Source organism: Simochromis diagramma, unplaced genomic scaffold, assembly GCF_900408965.1.
Source record: "Simochromis diagramma unplaced genomic scaffold, fSimDia1.1 OVJJ01000150.1, whole genome shotgun sequence".
NCBI classification, from domain to species: Eukaryota; Metazoa; Chordata; class Actinopteri; order Cichliformes; family Cichlidae; genus Simochromis; species Simochromis diagramma.
This window is the reverse complement of record NW_024387083.1, coordinates 1,567,196-1,588,674: the sequence shown is the minus strand read 5'-3', so window position 1 is coordinate 1,588,674 and position 21,479 is coordinate 1,567,196. Positions and strand designations below refer to the sequence as shown.

The 21,479-nt window shown below is 39.7% G+C and overlaps 1 protein-coding gene across 4 annotated transcripts in view; it reads left to right on the top strand.

Moving 5' to 3' along the window:
• LOC120742449 (microtubule-associated serine/threonine-protein kinase 1-like) overlaps positions 1-21,479 on the top strand; it is a 53,428-nt gene that overhangs the window by 16,194 nt on the left and 15,755 nt on the right. For all 4 annotated transcript variants that reach the window (XM_040045756.1, XM_040045757.1, XM_040045755.1 and 1 more), the window contains exons 3-9: positions 6,833-6,927; positions 8,573-8,648; positions 11,522-11,594; positions 14,477-14,637; positions 15,712-15,787; positions 16,486-16,695; positions 19,888-19,989. In XM_040045756.1, coding sequence (XP_039901690.1) covers positions 6,833-6,927; positions 8,573-8,648; positions 11,522-11,594; positions 14,477-14,637; positions 15,712-15,787; positions 16,486-16,695; positions 19,888-19,989 — 793 coding nt within the window. The remainder of the gene's footprint in view (positions 1-6,832; positions 6,928-8,572; positions 8,649-11,521; positions 11,595-14,476; positions 14,638-15,711; positions 15,788-16,485; positions 16,696-19,887; positions 19,990-21,479) is intronic.

The following is a 21,479-nucleotide window of genomic DNA, read 5'->3' as shown; positions in this document are numbered from 1 at the left end:
GCATGTTTACCTCGGGTGCTGTGGCTCAGGTGCTCTCACAAACAGAAAGACATAATCACACCCGGTGCATGTGCGTCCACATTACACAGCTTTGAGACACACACATATTGTGTCCTCTCCACACACCACCATGCTGCCGGCCATACCCCCATCTTCTCCTCATAAACACGTCTCCTCTGTAACTAAATAAACCATTACGCGTCACTTAACCAATTATGTGCAAACCAAAGGAGGTCCGTGGGAGGCTGAGGCACCTGGGTCTGACTGTAGAGTGCGTGATGCAGTTTACCCCCAAGAGGAACCTAAAGTTCAATACCTACAAGCTCATACAAGTATATCTCCTATTAAGCCCTGCTTTCAGTGAAGGGCACTCTTTCCTTTAGTGTTAGAGTAATGGGACTCTTACAGCCTTTGATCCTTTTCCCCCTCCACTGTCTCCCTCTCAGGGCTCCTCTTACAGAAATCTTGCTTGATAGATCCTGCTCCTGTCTGCTGCTCTGTACTACTGCAGACCGACTAGAAAAGATTTGAACCTGTTAGAGTAAACAAAACAAAAAATATATATATAAGAGTGTTTCATCCTTGCTGATGGGCTTTGAATTCCTGTCAGGGAGCTTTGGGACCCCGGAGAGCCGAGGAAAACCGGAAATGGGAAAAAAAAGGAAAAATAAGAATGATGGTGTCTGTTTGACTTTTCTCTTGGCCATGGTGCATTCAATGAGGCAGTGCTTTTGACATTTAGCACAATGCTTGGTGTAGCTGAGTGGAGATTTGATGGAGCCGCGTGAGGACAGTGTTTTGCCCCAGGCTGTCTCCATGACCATTTTACTGTCTGTCCTTGCCTTTTTACTGCTGGTCATGTGGCCAAATGGACAATACTGCCAGACCTACCTACTTACAGTTTAGATGGAGGAAAACGATCAATACACTCTGTCCATATCCTGCACAAAACCCACTCTATTTACTGTATTTAATAAAGCCTGATGTCATACCCTAATCTTACTGCAGAGATAATAGGATTAATTGCTTACTCAGCTAAATGAATCACGATTAATGGTAACTTAATACCAATTTCCTAGCTCCTTGTTGTGGGAATTTTCCTTCTTCTGTCTGATTTTCACGAGTCCCCTTTGACCCAATGGTGGTTTTCCAGTCATAATTTAGTAACTATATAAAGTCATAGAATGTCTTACAACTTTTCCATAGCAATTAACAAAAGAACATAAATTATAAGGACTGGATTTAACTGTATGTGTATCTGCTCTAACACAGGCAGGATCTCAGTCACTGTCTAAATAGGCAAGGATTCACAATCTCAGTTTCCTGTTTCGTAGCTTGGTTAGTGAAGTTTGAAGCCTTGAGTTAAGTGTTTTGACTGTTTCCATTATTCATTTTCTTTAAACAGACATTACATGCAAGGGTGGCTGTAAATGCACGCTCACATAGTAGCAGTAAGTCAGACACAAGGGAGCCCCAGTTTAAAGCATGCCCTCCTCTACAGTGTTTGATTTTTCTGTCTAAGACTTTATTATTTACTCAGGCCATAAACATATGAGGGACATGTTGGATTGAAATAGTAGATATAGTTTGATTTTAAGGTTTTTTATGCTGCTTTAAATGTAGAAAAATGTCTTTCTATAAAGACGGACCAGTCAGGATTGACATAAGCGATATGAGAACAATCACTTTGAGTCACCATAACAAGCTGCTTGTTTTATAGGCTGACATGCATCAGCAGAAGGCTAGTTTTATGGGGGGAAATAGATTACCCTGTCACAAAACTATGTTTATGTGGTTAAAATTCGTTCAGAGCACTGGTATGAATTTTGTGCTTTTTGTGTCTACTTTTGGCTTCTCTTGTCTGGAAGCAGATGATATATTATACATGATATATGAAATATTAGCTGTTTAGTGATGAGAGAAGTGCACTGTAGCTGTAAAGCAGCATTAATAGGGAGTGAAGCGGCTCTCTGTAGATTAGCTTTGAAGACCAAAAACCTGCTGTTTCACCCTCCTTTGGCACAGATTCAGCCGAGTCATTTATCACGAATCATTTGTTAGCAGCAGCCAGACGAAGAAGCTTTAAGAGTTACTCAGTGAGATTTTGTATTTCGATAGAGAGATCACCTCCCAGATGTTGTAATCATTTTATATTTGCTTGTATGTGTAACCCGGCCATAAATTACATATTGTTATAATTACACAAATTTTATTTTCCAGTTTATACCTGATTTTTAGGACCTTCAAGCCTGTAGTTATGTTCTTTATCATTTGGAGCCCCTCATCATTGTTCTTCTTCTTCTTTGGTGCAACCCTATAAATACAGTGTACCCTTTTGGCCTCTCCCCTTTTCTACAATTCCCCTGTGGAAGAGGTTGGTGTCATTTCTTTCCAGACACTGTACAACACACATATAATGTATATTTAGCCACCATGATATTTCTGATTGTGTGTCTTTAGTTCAATTATTGTCATCATTGTGCCTGTTTTTGTTAGATGTTAGAAATGTGTAGTATGTGTGTGCCACAAATGTGTTTTAGGCGCCATTAATGCTAGCATGAATATATAATTCTGGCTAGCTTGGGAGTTGTGGTGGGTTGAGCTAATCCTCTCCCCCACTGTTTGTATTTGGTCAGAGGAGCTGGAGCGAGCAAATTATTTACTTGGAGGTCTTTCTTTCTTTTACCTTTCTTTGTCAGGTATGTCTGAGTTTTTTTTAATCTTATGTCAAATATGTTCCATGTAAGTTCGTACTTTATGTTTAATGTAAAAATAAATGCAGCCCTTTTCTACAATTCCCCTGTGGGAGAGGAGCTGGAGTGAGCTAGTTATTTACTTGGAGGTCTTTCTTTCTTTTACCTTTCTTTGTCAGACACAATGCAGAAACACACCGGTTACATATGGTTTGGTTGTATGTATGACATTTTTATTCATTTTTTACATTTACTTTATATTTTTGTGGTGAGGTTGTGGTTCTCTCCCCTGAGTTATCCCCCACCTCATAGTGCTGCGGAAAAAAAGTTACAGAGCTCTTTCTGTTTCATCATTTTCATTCCAACCATTTTAGGAAGGCCACTTTTATTACTAAGTCCCTATTGCTTAATTTCCTTTTACAGCTTACTTCTTTGTTTGCCCAGACTCTTATTTCACTCTCCCTCCCTTCACCATAAAGCAGTGAACTTCAGTGGCTTTTCCCCCCCTTTCTTCTTCCTCTCTGTGGTCCCGACTTGGTCTTATCTTATATCTCTCTGCTGCAGGCTGCGTAGCAACAACCCATCATGTGACCATGACTCCCTCCTCTCCACCACATTCCCTCTAGAGTTATAAAGCTACAACCTCAGTAACTTAGTAACAGAAATCTGAATCTTCATTTGTCTTAAGCCATTAAATGGTTCATAAAGAAAAATAAAATGTCATCATCCCATTTCCTCCTTTTCTCTGAATCATCCCTTCATTATTTACCTCCTAATGCTCTAAAGGTTAGCTCTCCCTAGTGCTTCATCAGCAATACATTCCTCTACCACTTAAATCCTGACTTTTCTGGACTGTCTTCTTCTTCACCAGCGCTTCAGATCTGCTTCTATTTAACATTTGTAGAATCTCATACGAATGGTGTGGTTTCATCAATATGAAGCAGCGGTGGATAGAGAGTGTTTGTTTGTTTGTATGGTTTTGTCACACTATTCTGTATGATCTGCTCACAATGTTCCTCATGTGCTCTGTTCATGCTACGGATATATGTAGACTGTGTATGTGTGTGTGTAAAATGGTTTTAAAAAACTGGGTCATATCTACCATGTGTGTGGGTAATGAGCACCCCTGTGAGCCCTTTCAACCCGCCCTGCATCTAACTCTTGTTTTTCTTCTATTGAATTTGCAGTCAACTCATTTCCCGAGGCGTTCCCTTTCCCTTATTTTACTTTAATGTCATGCTTGTTCCAGCTGGCCCCTCCATCTCTCTCTCTCTCTCGCTCTGTGCATCTCCTTTCTTGCTGCAGCATCCATTCCTTAACCACCCCCACCCCTCCACCCTCTCTTGAGCCACTGGCTAGTGCAGCCCATATTTGCTAAGTGTATTGGAGTGCACCTCACCCTTTCCTCCCACCCCTCTTTGATCCTGATTGACCATCCAGGAATGGGGAAAAAAGCCTCTGTTTTCTGCATAAGCAATGCCACAAGACAGAATCGCTGGATGTGTATTAAATAAGGGTCTGCATGCTTAAAGCATTTATTTCATGAACTCTACCAGAAGAAGCTCAAGGCCAAGTGCTGTGTGTTTACACTCAGCCTCCATTGATTTCCTGCAGCACTGAGAATTCATTAACCATGTGCAGTCCTGCTGCCGAGTTTGTCTTTATATTAATCTAGTAGCAATCATCTTAATGAAAGCCTGAAACTATAATCATACACTGGGTTTGACTTAAAATACATGCATGCACTCGCTGAGATGGTCCCTTGCTGGGATCAGCTCAAGGTCACGGTGTGTGTCACAGCGAGAGCTTTAATGTGATTATCAATACAATCAGTCCAGGTTAGAAAGTGTGAAATCGCAAAATAGCGGTTATCAATTCAGTCTATTGGCATATGTGATCAATATCCGAGAAGCTACTTACACAGCTGATCGATCAGCATTCAGGTAATGAAAACAGATAGGTGAGATAAGATGGAGCTTGCTCAGAAATGTGAGCCTTTTACATTACTCTACAGAGACATATCGCAGAGTCACCATCAGACTTAACTAAACTGAATGAATATAAATATGTTTATTCAACATGAGCAAATAATGTATTCTGCAAAGTCACTGTAGCAGTGGAAGGATGCCTGATGTCAGCAGATCCACTTAGGAATGTGGAGAGTGTCACCAGGAATGGACAAACATGCAGTCACAGCTCCTTATCGTTAATTCTGCGCAGGTTAGGCTTGGCTTTACATAAAAGTCCAACACTGAAAACTGTCACTTGACAGCTTGACAGTAGATGGAAATTTATGAGTTCAAATCAAGGCAGCTTTTTAGATTTATATCAGTCTGCTATCTGCTAGCAAAATGAGCCTGCCCTTCATCCAAATGACCTTAAACCCGACACTCCAATCACTCAGGTTTCCCAGCAGTACACACACCAAGTTTATTGTGGATGAAATGAATGGTCGTTCATTGGCCATATAACATAAGTGAGATTGGATTTTCTACAAAATTAGCCCAGACCTCCTCCCACTGCATGCACTGCCTCCATAAAGTTGTGTACCAAAATAAATACGATTGTAATTTGTATTCATAAACACATTAGCAAAGATAAAGCTTCTATTTTATTTAATCATTCAGTATGGTTGGGTGATAATATTCCTAGGGTTTGGAGGGCTTTCACATAGTGTGTTTGTGGGGTTGGTTGTGCAGATGTTAAAGCTTCCTCTTGCATAGACTCACAGAAAGTGCTGGAACCTTCCTGTTACCTATTGTATACCTATGGTTATCTATTACAGTAAGTAATAGGTTTGGACCAACCTATACAGCAAGGATAATAATAACTATAGTGGCACACTACAGTATCACTTTATTGTCAGTGACATTAATGCAACTGAAATGAATCATGGGTCTGATTTTTGTACAAATATAGTGGTTCAACTTTACATTTATTTTGGGGAGATTAGGGCTAAATTAAGGCCCTCTGGTTCTCCATCTTGAGTGTACTATTCATATAACCCAGCAAATCAGAAAAGATGGAAGTTGGATGGATGCATGGATGGAAATCGATCACTAAGTGTTGTGACCAGAAAAGATACTGTCACAGTCATGTGTGACCTCATTCTGACATCACCAGTTATCAGATATGACACCATTTATGTTTATAAATAAACTGCAATGAATGATTTCATCAATAATGAAAACTGGAAAAATTCTAAAGTCATTCTGAGTCTGTGACCCTGCTAATGCTGCTTAAGGTGCTGTTTTTGCTTTATATATTTATATCACACTTATATCTGCATATATATGTGTGTGTGTGTGTGTGAGAGAGAGAGAGAGAGAGGGGGAGAAGAGGCGACACCTCTCCTCCTCACATGTGACCCCATGTGACAGCGGGCTGAAAGGGAAGAGAGGGGAGACCAGCTCTCCTCTTTATCTGGCAGCAGCAGAGATGAGATGGTGCTGCTTGCGTTTTGTTCCCAGTTGTATTTATTTGCGTTTATTCATGCCCCATGCTCATGCCACCTTGAAAAGCACATTGCTTTTTTTTGTTTGTTTGGTGTTTGTCAAAATTAAATTACTCTGCTCCGGTGTGATTGTGACAAAGTAAGTGGATCTAGTGAAAGCAAACAACTTGCTCTGTTTACTGCCTAATGGCAGAGTTAGAGATAATGATATCATGTGTGACATGAGGAACCCACAGGCAGGTTTGAAATGAGTCAGTGTGGTAGTGACTGCTATTAAGAGACCTGTAGTAAGCTGAGGTCATAAAAGTGGACATTTTTGCAGTATTTCTCTCTCCAGTTTTTAAAAATTTTTTTTTTTAGAAATATCACCTAAATCCTCTCTTCTTATCCTGCTTGTTGCCTCTCTCTCTCTCTCTCTCTTCCAACTTTGGCAATCCCTCCCTCTCTCTCTCTCCTCCTTTCTTATCTTAGCTGAGGGGAGGCAGACAGGGATGGATGGCTGAGGAAATTGAATTCTCTGTATCGCCGTCGCGCCCCTGCAGTGAGCTGCTTCACGTGTCCGCCTCTCTTCCATCCACACTTACAGCTGTGCATGCATATATTTATGCACAGACACAGTGCTTAGTCACAACTCTGTTGTGGTAATGTGGATGTGAGTACATTTACATCTTCTTTTTCTCAACAGCTGTCGTACAAGCAACAGAAAAAGTCTGATCCTGACGACCACGTCCCCCACGCTCCCTCGGCCTCACTCCCCTCTACCCCTCCCTGGACACCTCGGTATGTACAACAAAAGCCCTAACGCCTCCCCTGTGAGCTTGATTTTAATTGATTTTGATCAAAAATATAGGTGAAGATATTCCGACCTCTCAAAAAAGGGTTATTCTACTGGTTCATCATGTGTTTACAGTTTCTTAGTTTTATTCTTTTTCACTTCACTGCAGAGAGTTAGAAGATCGATCCCTCTCTCATGTCTGTATGGTAAAATTAAGTTAGAGCTAGTAACAGGAGAGCTTAGCTTAATATAAAGTCCACTTAAGGCCAGCACCAAAAGCAAGTCAGTTGTCAAAGTCTTCTGTGTTAACATGTCCAGCTTTACAGAAGAAATAAGAATGATTAATTCCTGCTACTGTTTGTGGTTTAAAACGAAGAAATAATTATTGTTTTTGTGTCTGCATGCTACTCCCATTTAATTTATGCATCTTGCTAACTAAGCTTGCTAGCATTAGCTCATAATTTTATCACTCATCTGTGTCATCTAAATTTACTTAAAAAAAACAAACAGACAGATGTGAAGGCCAAAACTGGTAATGTTCAGACTTCAAAACTCGATTTTATAAATTAATGTTGATGTCACTGAGCTTATGTCTACTTTTTATATACAGTCAATAGGTGAAATGATTAGCCTTTGAAGTTGTCATGGTAATTTTACATGGAGGGTGAAATCAAGCCCATTTTACGGTGGCCCTGAGAGGCCAAACGGACTGCAACTTAAGAAAACACCAATAATAAGAAAAACACTGCAAAAGCACATAAAACACAACGGAAATAGGGAAAAACTAATTTCCAAAGGCACTAGGGAAGTGTTTCTGGGGAGACAATAACCCGACAGACCAGTTGCAGGAACCCAAAACAAGCTAGGTGTGTTTTATCATGATTCATATAATACTGATGACGGATTTTTAGGCTAATAGTTAGGCTAACACATCCTGTGTTTTCTTTTTTCCTATTTCTGTCGTGTTTTGTGTGCTTTTGCAGCGTTTTTCTTAATGCTGGTGTTTTCTTAAGTTGCAGTACGTTTGGCCTCTCAGGGCCAACGTACCATTTTGATCTTCAGTGTCCCAGATCAATTAACTTCCACTTGGTGTCAGTGTAAAGAAGTTACACATTTAATTCTCTAGACGAGTTGTTTCCTTATGTTTTCAGTCTTCATGGCAAACTAAACACGTCATCATAGCAAGAAAACAACAAAAAGCAGTATATTTCCAACAATGATCTCAAAGTTTACTGAGCTGAATGTGAAAACACAGCTCCCATATGAGGTTGATTCTGTTTTTGTCTGAAATATTTTTGAAATTTGGATCTATATGTAACTCGCATTTGTTCCCTGTCGAGTTTCACTAAAGATCAAAGATAGGCCCTTAGGTTTAAGAAAAAAATCTTAGTTTACATTAAGTTTTAAATCGGTTTACTCCTAAAAGCGTTGCCTACTTATTATGAGTAGTTATGCTGTGATATTGAACTAAAGGCGCAGTGGGAGACAGCTCTGGGTCTGCACCTCACAGCACGTCACTGGATTTCCTGTTGGGACTTGGCCACAGGATAAAAGGCACAGTGGCATGACATACTACCACTTTGACCTTCTCCTACACTCGTGCCGTTCTTTTGTGTCTCATTCTCAGTGCATGTCTTGTTGTCCCACCAGGAAGCAGCCCACTGGACAGCCCACGAAACTTCTCTCCCAGCAACCCAGCCCACTTCTCATTCGCCTCCTCCAGAAGGTGACTGCTTCCCGGCACTGCAGACTACACACTGACTGTGATTGCACCTGTTTACTCTCAGCCATATTTGCACAAGAGGTGTGAGAGGGATAGAAAGTGAGATAGAGACAGATAAGAAGAGTCGGTGTGAGGCAAAGGTCACAGAGGGGAGAGACACCGAGCAGGTGTGAGCTCCAGTGGAACAAGAGGTGCAGATGTGTTGTTGAGAGAGATCTCACACATTCTGGAGAGCCTCTCGCTGCACTCGCAGGTTCTCGCAGCGTAACAGGGTGACTCATGTATGACAGGGCCAGGCCATTACATTCACAGCTCCTCTCTGTTTAGTCACGCTTGTTGCCTGTGTCACACATCTACATCTGTTCATGTTAATAGATTTTAGATTTAGGCCTTCACGTGGTTGCTTTTGTCTTTAGGCTAAAGACAGCGTGTAACAATATTATAAACACTAGTTCACTTCAAACACAACAGTTTAGAGAAGAAGGCCCTTTTTTTCTCGGAAGGCGCAGGTCCAGAAAATAAGTTGTTTGGCCTTGAGCCATGAAACAACGGCTGCATCCATGTAGTCACATTCAGAAATCTTATGGCAGGTTATAAGAGGATTAGAAGCAGATTCATGGCATCACGTTTCATTTTAATGCTCAAATGTCTGCATGCTTTTAGTCACGAATCACATCGTCCTACAGAAAAATACTTTAAGTGGATCATGTTCACTACAGTCTGTAATTTGATACTGCTTTTTTGTGGTAATTTGTTTTTGCCATAAGCTTCAAAAATAGTTGTTAATTTTGAAAATATGTCTTCAACTGTAGCTCTCTAATCTGCATTGTGTGAAAAGCGTTACATGTATTCTATGGTTGTAAGTATTATCTGGTAATGTGTATTATAAAGGTATAAATATTTAATATCAAAATGCTAACTATGTATTGTAGTGCACTGAGTGAACTATTAAACCTGTGAGCTGTGAGTTGTCACAGAGTGGGAAGTGACAATAATAATAATACTACATTTTATTTATAGGCCCCTTTCGAGTCCCTCAATGTCGCCTCATATTGGTGCAGTAATTTAAACTTGCATACACAAGAAACAAACAAAAACACAGATTAAAACTGATCAAGATAACAATGGGCTACAATGCTGTTTAATTATGTTATAATGAAGGGTGTGAAGTCTGAATGTGAAGATGGGTTTTGAAATGTGATTTAAAAATAGAAGGAGAGTTTATGGTCCTGAGATCAGGTATTTCAAAGTCTTGGAGTAGAGCAGCTACAGGCTGTCAGGCCCCATGGTGGACAGTCCAGGTTATTATAGCTAACTAAAACTTCACTAAAAACCAAAACTAGTTATGGGGAAAATGTAGTTAGCTGAAATTAAAATAAAAATGTGACTTTTGAAAAAATATAAACTAGCTAACTATTTTATGAACTTGGAGAACTATCCATCCATCCAGGGTCGCGGGGGGAGCTGGAGCCTATCCCAGCAGTGATAGGGCGAGAGGCGGGGTACACCCTGGACTGGTTCACCAGACAACCATTTGCACTCAAATTCACTATGGGCAATGGGCAATTTAGATTGATCAATTAACCTGTCCCCACTAACTGCATGTATTTGGACTGTGGGAGGAAGCCGAAGACTTGGAGAACTAACTAAACTAAAATAATAACTAAAATATTAAAAAGTATCCTTAGTTTTAGTATTTGTTAATTTGCTAAAAATATGTAAATACAGCTTGCCTGATGAGGCTTTGATGGATGTATTTATTCCGACTTTGGACGTCTGCACTAACGTTCCTAGATCTTGGACATTTTCAAAAAACCTAAACCGAAGCGAGCTAACCCACTCTGGACGGTAACTCAAACTTAACTGAATACAGAACAAAAAGAAATGAAATAAAAGTAGAAAATATGAAACTATAATAACTCGGGGATCGATGCAGACAGGGGGTGTAGCTGGGATTTAGGTGCAGCATTTACAAGATGCACTTTTTATGGCTGCATTTATGCTACAGGCAGACACGAGTTAAGTGCTTGAGCTCGCTCTCAGGGTTTGCTTCGTTTCCACAACTTTAAACAGCAGGTGCTCATACCATAGACAATCAGCCACTTTTATCTTTTCATAAAGGGGAACTGTCACGCTCATTTCCAGTTGCATATTTTCCTTCTTACACCCTACTTGAATAGCTTTTTATTATTCATAGGTCAAAACAATCCTTATTTACCTTACACTAAATACAACGCCTCACGTCATCCACTGTGTTTCCTTTTTGTGTGCTTTATACATCGTTATTATTGCACTGGCCATTAACTAGCTAACTTCCTAAACACAAAAGAACTTTAAAGGAGAATTTTGAAATCCATACAAGTATGAAAAGGCAGCAATGATAAGACTTTGCTGAAGCTTGAAAGGTGTGTTTAAGAGAAGCTAGAGTGACTACAGCTGTGTTTATGAATGATGATCAGGTAATAGTATGTATGTATTAAAAACAACGAGGCTCCATCCACACTCTCGTGTTCAAACAGCAGAGATGTATGTAGGCGGCCAATTAGGCTGTTATTTACTTCCGTCTCTCTCTCATGTTGGAAGTCGAGGCTCCTATAAAGCCTCTGTCCTTATTTATCAGATCTGTCTGCCTGCCTCTCACTGTGAATCTGAGTTACAGAGTCACAATGCAACTCACTAGAACATGATTTTCTTCAGCTGAATTAAAACTTCTCTTTGTAGTTAATGAAATTAGGTTAGCTGGGCTTTCAGGTTCATTATCTTGATTTTTGTCAAATCAATAATAAACAACAGAGAAGCTTATGTGATATTGATTTTATAGCACTAGAGTGCAGTGGGTATTAAATGAAGTGCAATTTGTGTTTGCCATTCTGCAGGGCCGATGGACGACGATGGTCTTTAGCGTCGTTGCCCTCTTCTGGATATGGTACCAACACTCCCAGCTCCACGGTAAAATATACATCACCACTTTTTCACTATATTGATCATAAACGTGTGTGTAGGGGAGCAGCTATGCTAGAGTGTATTTTTGCAGTTATGCGTATGCGAACAACTCAATTTAAACAATCCTTTCAGTTGCCAGTCAAAAAATACACTAGTTAAAACCAACATAGTCGAAGTTAAAGTGTAGACGAGGAGCAATATTGGCAGGACGTTGCCTCTCAGCACGAGTCACGATAATTTAGAATGTAAAACAGTCAAAAGTATTGGATATCCATAAGAAGTCATATAGCTTCACTATAAAACTAAAGTCACGAAACTCCAAGTAAAACATCGCTGAAGCAATTTGCACTCCTAGTCTACTGTATGAAAAACTCTGTAAATATGCCCCATTATATAGCATTAAATAAAATTCATTTGATAACTTATTTCTAAGTATTTGGAACATGAAGAGTACCAACATTATCTTTGAAGGCTCCTTTTACATCACAATTTGGTTGTAACCCCATAAGCATTAGCTTAAATGTAAATTGTTGGCTGCTGGGTTACTGTGTAGCTAATAAACTTTTGATATAACTTATAAGTAGCTAATAATTAATGGGTTGATTAGCACTGATTAGTCTGTTTATACCAAATCTGTTTGTTTTCCCTCTATGAAATTAGTTCTGGTGTGAAATGATACATGGACGTCTTTTTCTGGCAATTCAGACTTCAAGTACCAACAATGCTGTCCTGTCCTTGAAAAGCTTATGGGCACTGTGACAGGTCCTTATTTTAGGCAAAGCAAGACATTGGTATATGTTCCTGCTTTGGATTTTACATTTTGATACATTTTATTCAAGTCAAATAGAAAGCAATACAGTCTTTGATATAATTAGTCTACTGAGGTTTCTCACGTCATGTGCATATTGAGTTGTTCACCGTACTGGAGGTGATTCAGCAATCGATTCTCAGTTAGTTGGAAGTGTTTCCTATCTTCAATTTAAAAGTTGCGCTTTTAATTTGAAGGGTTTGAGTTGCAATTTTTATGGAAAGTAGCTGGCCGGCGTCACTTCTATTTAAACTATGTAAATATGCCAAACACCAAAGCAATCACAAGGATTCGGTTTTGCCAACCTTTGCCAAGTCTAGGGAACGCGCGCTTCTCTCTCATGACCGGTGATTGCCAGATGAGATGGACCGGTCTCCAGGCCTATTTACTACTACACTGTCACCGTGATTGTCACACGTCAAAAAGACAAGTTATCGTCACACAGTTAGTGGCCACGTGTCTGAAAAAAATCAAGTAATAAGTCTTGTTAGGATAGCGCAACACCATCTGGACAGACAGCTAGCAGAACAGCAGTGCAGGGAATTATAGAACCAATACTAGTTATTATAGGGGATACTTTTAGATGCACTCTTTATGATGACATTTACTGATGATTATTTTGGAATGATCCTTATGGTTCCTTATTATAGCAATGCAAAATTTGTATTCCTTCTAAATTACTTGAGGGGTGGGCTTATTGATCAGACCTGTCCCCACAGCTATATGATGATTAACCATAATTATAATGATTATCGACCCTTTCAGCATACCAGAACTTTCCCCATGTAGCATGTTAGATATATCTATAAAAGCCAGTTTGTATTAGCTGAATATACATTTTCACTTTAAGATAACAATTAAAATGTATCCATCTCCAGCTCGTCACTTCTACTTCTTCCCCTGCCTGTCCTTCAGCATGACGTGTTGCATAACAGTGATATCAGGGGCCTGGTTGTTCTCTCCATCTGGCTGTGGATGGAGGCTTAGATGGATGAAGGGAAGAGAGCAAGAGGGGAAAGTGACGATCGCCAAGCCGGTTGGGACGAGAGCGATGAGACACGTGGTGTAGTGAAGAGACGTCTACACGAGATAGAGCACATGCGGTTCCACGCTAATTTAATCAGAGACCAAAATAAGCCAGATACTATGAATAGAAACACAACAATAGTACATTAAACAAAAGGCTGCGAATGTTATGAATCACACTGAGCTGGCCCCTCAGTCTCTGCTCTATTTAAAGTAATTCTCTCACATCATACCACAAATTCATAAATACTGAATGGAGTCATTTTCTTGCCGACAGCGTTACCAGATTATAGCTTTGTGGAAAGATCACGCTGATCATGATGCTCTATTTCATCTTGTTTGCAAGAATTTAAAATTTTGGGCCCCAAAGGTGTATTCCTAACCATTTTCCAAGAATTCCCCGTATACTTGGAAAAACCAGTGAACAAGGAGAGAAGAAGACCCAGTTTGTGCTCATCTGACTGTAGCCAAAAAGACACACACTTGAACAGAAATATAAGTAACAGCTGGATCAGTTCAGCAGATGCTCTCTGGGAAAATAATATGCAACTCTACCAAGATAGAGGAAAAAATCTTGACATCCACACATAAAATAAACAAAGGGAGGAATCTGCATCCTTATTTCACTCTTTTCACTTAGAAATGTAAGAGGAGGCGGTCTAGGTCTCATTGTCCCTGTTTGAGGCAAAGGAAATAGGAGATAAAGTTTTACTGACAGATGGATTTAAGGTCTGGCCCTGAGGCGTCATTATCTTTCAGTTCCTGGTTTGTCGTCACACTGTCTGGATCCATGAGGAATAACAGCTGTAGACTGTCAAACACTTTAATAATTTAGCTTTCAGATCGTTATCTTCTGCAGTTGCTGGACGTCATTTGGTGGAGTTTTGTCGTTAATTTTCTGGCACTTTCTCTATTTGATCCTTCCAACGCCTACTTCCCTTTCTCATCTGCCATCCCACCCCCCTCCTCCATCATCTTAACTCTCTCCCCTTCACCGTCTGCTTCCTCTTCCTCCTCCACCCTCTTGGCTCCCTTCCTCTTCTCCCTCTTCCAGTCCTCCAGCTCTTCTCAGGAGCGACTGCACCAGCTGCCCTTCCAGCCCACCATGGATGAGCTCCACTTTTTATCCAAGCACTTTGGCAGCACAGAGAGCATCATGGATGACGATGGGGGCCGCTGCTCTCCCCACATGCGCCCTCGCTCCCGCAGCCTCAGGTTAGACACAGCAGCGGCGCTCATGAGATTAAACAGCAGCGTCTGCTGCCCAGCGCACTGTCCTCTTTTCAGAGGCACTACTTAAAAGCAGATTTGCCGGGTCACCAGTGGTTGATCTTACTGCTTTTATGTAACATCTTTGTTTTTATCGTTAAAGAGGCCTTTAACCAATAAAAAAATATTTTAGCTTATATAGGATCACAAGTCAGAATATTTTTAATTGGACATAAAATCCATGCAGAAAACATCAGTTTTAGGCTCATGACCTGCTATAATTTTTATGTAAAAAGTGATATTTTGTTGGATAGTTTAAAAAAATTAAGCTTTTTGGATGAAGTATACAAATGATAATCCTACTGGAGTAGATTAATAATGCATAGGTTATATAATCACAATATACTCAAAGTAAATAAAGTAAGTAAAAGTACTTTTGTGTCAAATTACACTTTTCAGAATTTGATACATGACAGTAACGGATGATAATTATGATTTATTAACATGTAGATCTCATTATTGTTGCAGCTGGGGATTTAAATACTTTTAAATGGATTTATAATAATCCAATAATCCTGATAATCCAAAGCTTTAAGATAAATAGTACGGAGTTCAGAGTACAATACTTGCATCCAAAGTACATAAAAAGAAAGCAGCATGACACGGAAGTACGAGTACATTAAACCTCAGTAAAGTCATCAAGTAAATACGTATATAAACCAATACTGTCTTTTAGTATTGATTAGGTATTAGAGTACTGAAATGCCAACAGTTTATGGGCAAAACACCTCTATAAAAACAAAATGTCAGTAATGTCTTAGTTAACTTTTCATGTATAGTCAACACAAATAATTTTGAAAACTATGATTGAATTTTGTCTTTTGGTGTGAATAATTACTTTAGTTCCAATCACTCCCATTTATTGAAAACTATCTACTTTTTTTTTCATTTTACAGTGCGTCTTGAAGCCTATTTTAAATGTATTTCAGATATGTCGATTATAGCATTGATCTCATTATATAACAGTTTTCAGCCCTTGCTTTGGAAAAGCTGAATTTTTTCCCCTGTGTCCCTCTGCAGCCCAGGACGCTCCTCCTCCTGCTACGATAACGAGATAGTCATGATGAACCACGTGTACAAAGAGCGTTTTCCAAAGGTTAGACACACACACACACACACACTAACACAACATACACACAGAGACTTGCAAAGAGCCTTCACGATAACATCATATTCTGTTTAAATGCACACAATAGTAAACTTTTGGAGCCTTTTCGGTGCTCAGTTACTAATTAAAAACAGTCGAAGCTCTGCAGTTTGTGATTAAACATTATCAGAGATCTGTGTATGCAAATGTTTTATATCCTGCATCCAAAAAACTGGGAAAGAACCGTAACCATGTGGGCTGCTAAACCATAGCAAACAAGATTATGAGAACGTGCCAAGCTCCATTCACCCCGTCAGTGTGAATATTACGTTTATTCAGTGCATGTAAAAATACCGCTCCAGTTATGAACAGTGAAATAAAGCCGGTCGGTGAGGTCGGTATCAAAAGGAAAGAAGCTGAAAGCTTTGACAGTGATAAAAATCAAACCATAGGAAATTGAGCATTATAGTTTAGAGTTCATCTGCGGTAAAAGCTCTTTGGGCTTGTTCTCACACAAGTGAAATGAAAAAAAGAAAAAGACATTGTGCTGAAGTCTGACTAAATCAGCAGAGCCACGCTGTCTGAATCTCAAATGAAACGGCTTCCTGAACTTTCTCTCGCATAAATCCGGCCGAGCTAAGAAAATAAATCTTTTCCTAAACCTAATCTCCTCTGCTGTCTTCTTACGCCACCTTGTCCCCCACCAGGCCACGGCTCAGATGGAGGGGAGGCTGGCTGAGTTCATCCAGGCTTACTTGCCTGAAAGTGTTCTTCCGCTGGCCGATGGAGTCCTCAGCTTCATCCACCATCAGATAGCAGAGCTGGCCAGAGACTGCCTGGCCAAAGCTCGCGAAGGCCTCATTACCTCTGTGTACTTCTTCGAGCTACAGGAGAATCTGGAAAAGCTGCTTCATGATGTGAGTTTTTGGCAATCGCCATCTTGTTTTTTTGAAACTGGACGTCCCTGGGTTTGACCGAGAAACCGAGGAACGCTGCGCACTCATAAGTAGCAACTTGTCGGTCACATTGTAGCCACACACTAAATCATTTCCTACTAAATAGGACCATAATTTACAAAATGAACATCATGCTGGATTTAATAAGACTTGAAGTTGGAGATTAAGACCACAAATTCATCAAGAAAGTATTTACTAAGGCCCATTTTCTTTACTCAATGGGACTTCTTTTTGCAACCAGACAACTTAACTGCTCCTCTTCACTGGAAAAGGTTTAAGGCACAGTTTACCCCAGCTCCACTGAATTTTAGCATCTTTTATCTATTATATAAAGCATGTGTTGTATTCTTAGTACAGTGGCTTTGTCATAAATAGGAACAGATTCAAAGGTGACAGCCAGTAGCTTTTTTGGGATCGTGTGGATGACGGTACATTTAAAATGACTTTATAAAGGAAAAAATACCAGTGCTGTTCTCTGAGAGTGGTCAGTAATGGTGAACATCATAGAGAAATCAAGGGGGGGACAGAGACTTAGAGATGTACTGTATGGTAAACTGAATCAAGACTGCTTAGAACTGAAGATGATGCTTGCATATACGCAGTGTTGGGCAAGTTACTTTGAAAAAGTAATTAATTATAGTTACTAGTTACTTCATCTAAAAAGTAATTGAGTTAGTAACTGAGTTACAATATTCTAAAAGTAATTAATTACTTGAAAAGTAACTATTGCATTACTTAAAAAAAACCTCTGGGGTCCAGGGTATAATTGCCCATTTTTAACTACTTTTGATTTTCCCTCCACATTTCACCTTTAAAAACTATTTACTTTGCTTTGTTTGGTATCATTCTTTTCAGCACAACCTCACGTGTCTGAATTTACATTTATGTTTTCATTTTGACATACTGTATTAACACAATTGATCTAAAATCAGACAAAAAACATAAAATCCGAGTAGAAAGTTATATTTTTTACTGTAACAACCACAAACATGTTTAATGAATCATATTTCACAACTTTAAATGCAAATATAAATGGTCAATTTTAAAATCCTCTGCACAAGTTTTGCAAACAACAAAGTTATTTGTATCCATTTACCTTTTACCTTGATTTTTTAAATAACCATTTCAAACTATTTACAGAACAATCAGCTGTTCTGCATTCAGTAAGATTTGTGCCACTCCAAAACAATAATTTCTGTCCACTATAAAGGAGAAAATCACAGCCTGATACCTGCAGGTCTGACAGCAGCAGGTGTATCACTCCTTGTTGCTTTGTCATCTTGAAGTGGTCATGTGATTGGCTTACCACGACTACTTTATTCTTCCTCAGTCAAACAGCAGCACTCATGCGATTGTTTTGCCCCCTTAGCTCCAGGTGTTGTGCTAGACAGTGATCGTGATTACCGTCCGCGGGAGCGCGCGCAGCTGCTTAAAGCTGTAGCGTCCAGATTACTCACAGCTACTTCCATGCAACTGATATAAGATGCAGTAAGCTGAACACAGCTTCAACCGTCTGTTTGTTGAAAAATAGTAACGGACCGCATTTTCTTGTTAGTAACGGTAACGGCGTTGTAACGATAGGAATAGTAATTAGTTGGATTACTCGATACTGAAAAAACGCCGTTATTCCCATCACTGCATATACGGGTATCACCCTATCAATTACAAGCAAACATGCAGCTTCCATGTGTTTTTTTCCTAGAGGAAACAGATTAGCAAGATCACTGATTAGCATCACACCCCAGTAAGATTTACAAATGTAAAGTGTAAAACATGTGAACTGTGTGGTCGGATCCATCATTCCTGTCACAATCATCAAACACCTGGGTGAGCTTTTGTAAAGAGCAATATCAAAGAGTGACCAATGGGAACATTTTGGAGAAAGGCTGAGCGGTGGTGCCGTATCCACTTCTTCGAATATATCCATGAATTGTGTGGCTCACAACTGAGCTCCTTTAAGTTTCTCTTATTTGGCCCTCATCAACCTGATTCTTAGCCACAACAGGCAGCTGTTTCCAGCTAAAATGGTTGCCAAACCCAGTGTGATGTACCAAATAACATGCCACACCAAGTAACAGACTGAGTGCTGAACATAGTGGAGACTCCTCATAAAAGAGGCACTGTGATGTCACCCAAGTGTTTGAACAGTCTGTATTTTAAATCCTCAAGCAGAGCAGTTTCACTGTTGCCATATGGAAAGTGTGCTGGTCATATATGACTGTAAATCAAGAGAGTGCGCTCTGATATGGGACATAAGACATAAGGTACATCTGCACTAAAGCAAAGCCTGCTTTATTGTTCTTCTAGACATTAAAGAGGTCCCAAATTTACAAAAGAAACTACATGCTGTGCTTAATATGACTTGAAACTAGGGACCAAAACCACGAACTCTACAGGATGATGTTTACTGAGGTCATTAAATCAAATGAGCTGCAAGTTCCTTTCCTTGTATATTTCTATGCTAGTGGACTTCCTTTCTACAGCCAGATTAGTCGCCCCCTGCTGTTCATTAGAAAGAATGCAAGCCTGAAAACAGCCATTTCTATGAAATTAAATAAAAATATAGAAATTAGACTTTTTTCATTTATATTTGTATTAAACAGTTTCTTTTTCCATAGAATGCCTTTTTTTCAACAAAAGTATTCAAATAGTGAGCAGGAGAGAAAGGTGAAGCAGATGAACTGCATAAAGATTCATTTGTAGATACGCTTTGTGAGTAAACATCAATAAAACAGATCATGAGCAGATCAGGTACAGGTGATGGGGATATGCGAAGCTTTGCAAGATTTGTGATTAAGTGATTCACCTCAGGTCTTTTTAATTAGATTCAAACACACAAAGCCTTTGGCGAGAGCCAAATTGGAGGCTAATTGTGCATGTGATTTGCCAGAGAAGATAACAGGTATCTGCGAATTTCATAGAGCCCATCTTTACAGCTTGATTAGATTGCTGTGATTACCCTGGGTTGCCTGGATTAGGTTTGATTGGATCAGCTTTTTGATTATGTACCTTCGTGCCTCCGTCTGTCTTTTGACTGACAGATTTTCTCTGTCTTGTGTGCATGTTTTATTGTTGTCAGATGTCACTTTATGCAAATGTTAAAAATGCTGATGCATATCTGTCTTTCTGCCTCTCTGTGTGTCTGTACGTCAGGCATTTGAGCGCTCGGAGAGCTCCGAGGTAATCTTTGTCACGGAGTTGGTGAAAAAGCTTCTGATCATCATCGCCAGACCTGCGAGGCTTTTGGAGTGTCTGGTAGGATCACACTCACACTTATCAGTATTTACCCACCCATCGACTGCTGCGATGATCACAATCCTCCTCCAGCCCCATGATTCATCACAGAACTTCTCACAGCTCTTGTGACTCGAGGCAAATTGCTTTATTTTTAAAAAGCAATCATCAGCGCAAAAACATATTTGTAGCCCCTTATGAGCATTTTAACAGTCTGATTTTATACACAGCAGGAATGTGAAATGAAAACAAGCAAACCAGTCTAAGACTTGGTCCAGTCTGTCTGGATGGCGGAGACATTTGCATTTAGATTAAATTTGCCTTCCCAGAGTACGGCTAATACCAGGCAGTAGCCCCCTGCTGCTCGGCTGCCTTCCAGCCTGCCTCAAACATACCGTGACCACGTTGTCGTTTAAAGTTGAAGGATGTCTGTGTGTGTGTGTGTGTGTGATATGGTTTTTGTCTATGGAGCCTGCTGTGACTTGGTGTTTCGTAACAGCATATCAGTTGTGCATCCCTGCATGAGTCATGCCAAGCTGACGTGGTTCTTGATTGTGAGAGACAGCTCAGACGGTGACGTGGAGAATTGATTCATTGGGCTTGTTCCAGTCTCTCCTGGCGAGCACGCCAAATTGAAAATTAAATTATTCTTTACGTCAAACTAGTTTATCTGAAATCATAACTGTAAAAATAAGCCGAATTTAAAATCCTTCTCTTCACATGCAAAGTCCTGAGTGATCATATTTTAGAGCGTGTGTGCTTCGTGGAATGGGAGGCAGATTCTTCCGCTGTAAGGCACCTCTCCTCAGGAACCAGCTCCCAGTTTAAGTTCAGGAGACAAACACATCCTCTCTGCTTTTAAGACTCATAACTTTTTGATAAGACTTGTAGTTAAAGCAAAATTAGGTGATATTAGTGGTTTTGCTACAGGCTTACGCTACAGAGGGCCTCACATAATGCATTGAGCACTAAACTCCCTCTTTTTTACTCACACTTTTTCTTTCTCTTTTTTCTCCCATAGTTTTGCCACATTTCTTGTTTGTCAGCTCTTCTTTTTTGTCTTTTCTTTAAAGATTCTCAGCTGAGAATCATTAAAGCGATGATTAGAACTTCCAGTCAATGAATTAATTAAAACAGATTAATGTGAATTTCAAAATCTTATCTGGTTTTCATATGAACCTATTTTCAGTGACATCAGCTTCAATGCCATGAAATTAACTAGGCTTTGAATTCTTTTCTTTCACTCTTATTTGCCAGATTTTTCAAGTAACCTATATTTGACAACAGCTTAATAAAAATGGAAATTCTGTTTTTAGTGTGCCACAAAAATATTTTTACCGGCCCCCATATGATAAAAATCATATGGGGGCCCTCTATAAAAAAAAATTCTGCAGGCGCCCCTGCTTTTCTTTTCCTTCACACCCCCTCCCCCCCCCCCACCACCTACAAGTCACACCTAATGGCCACTACACAACCTAAAGCACTTTGAAACTACTGTTTGTTGTAAATTG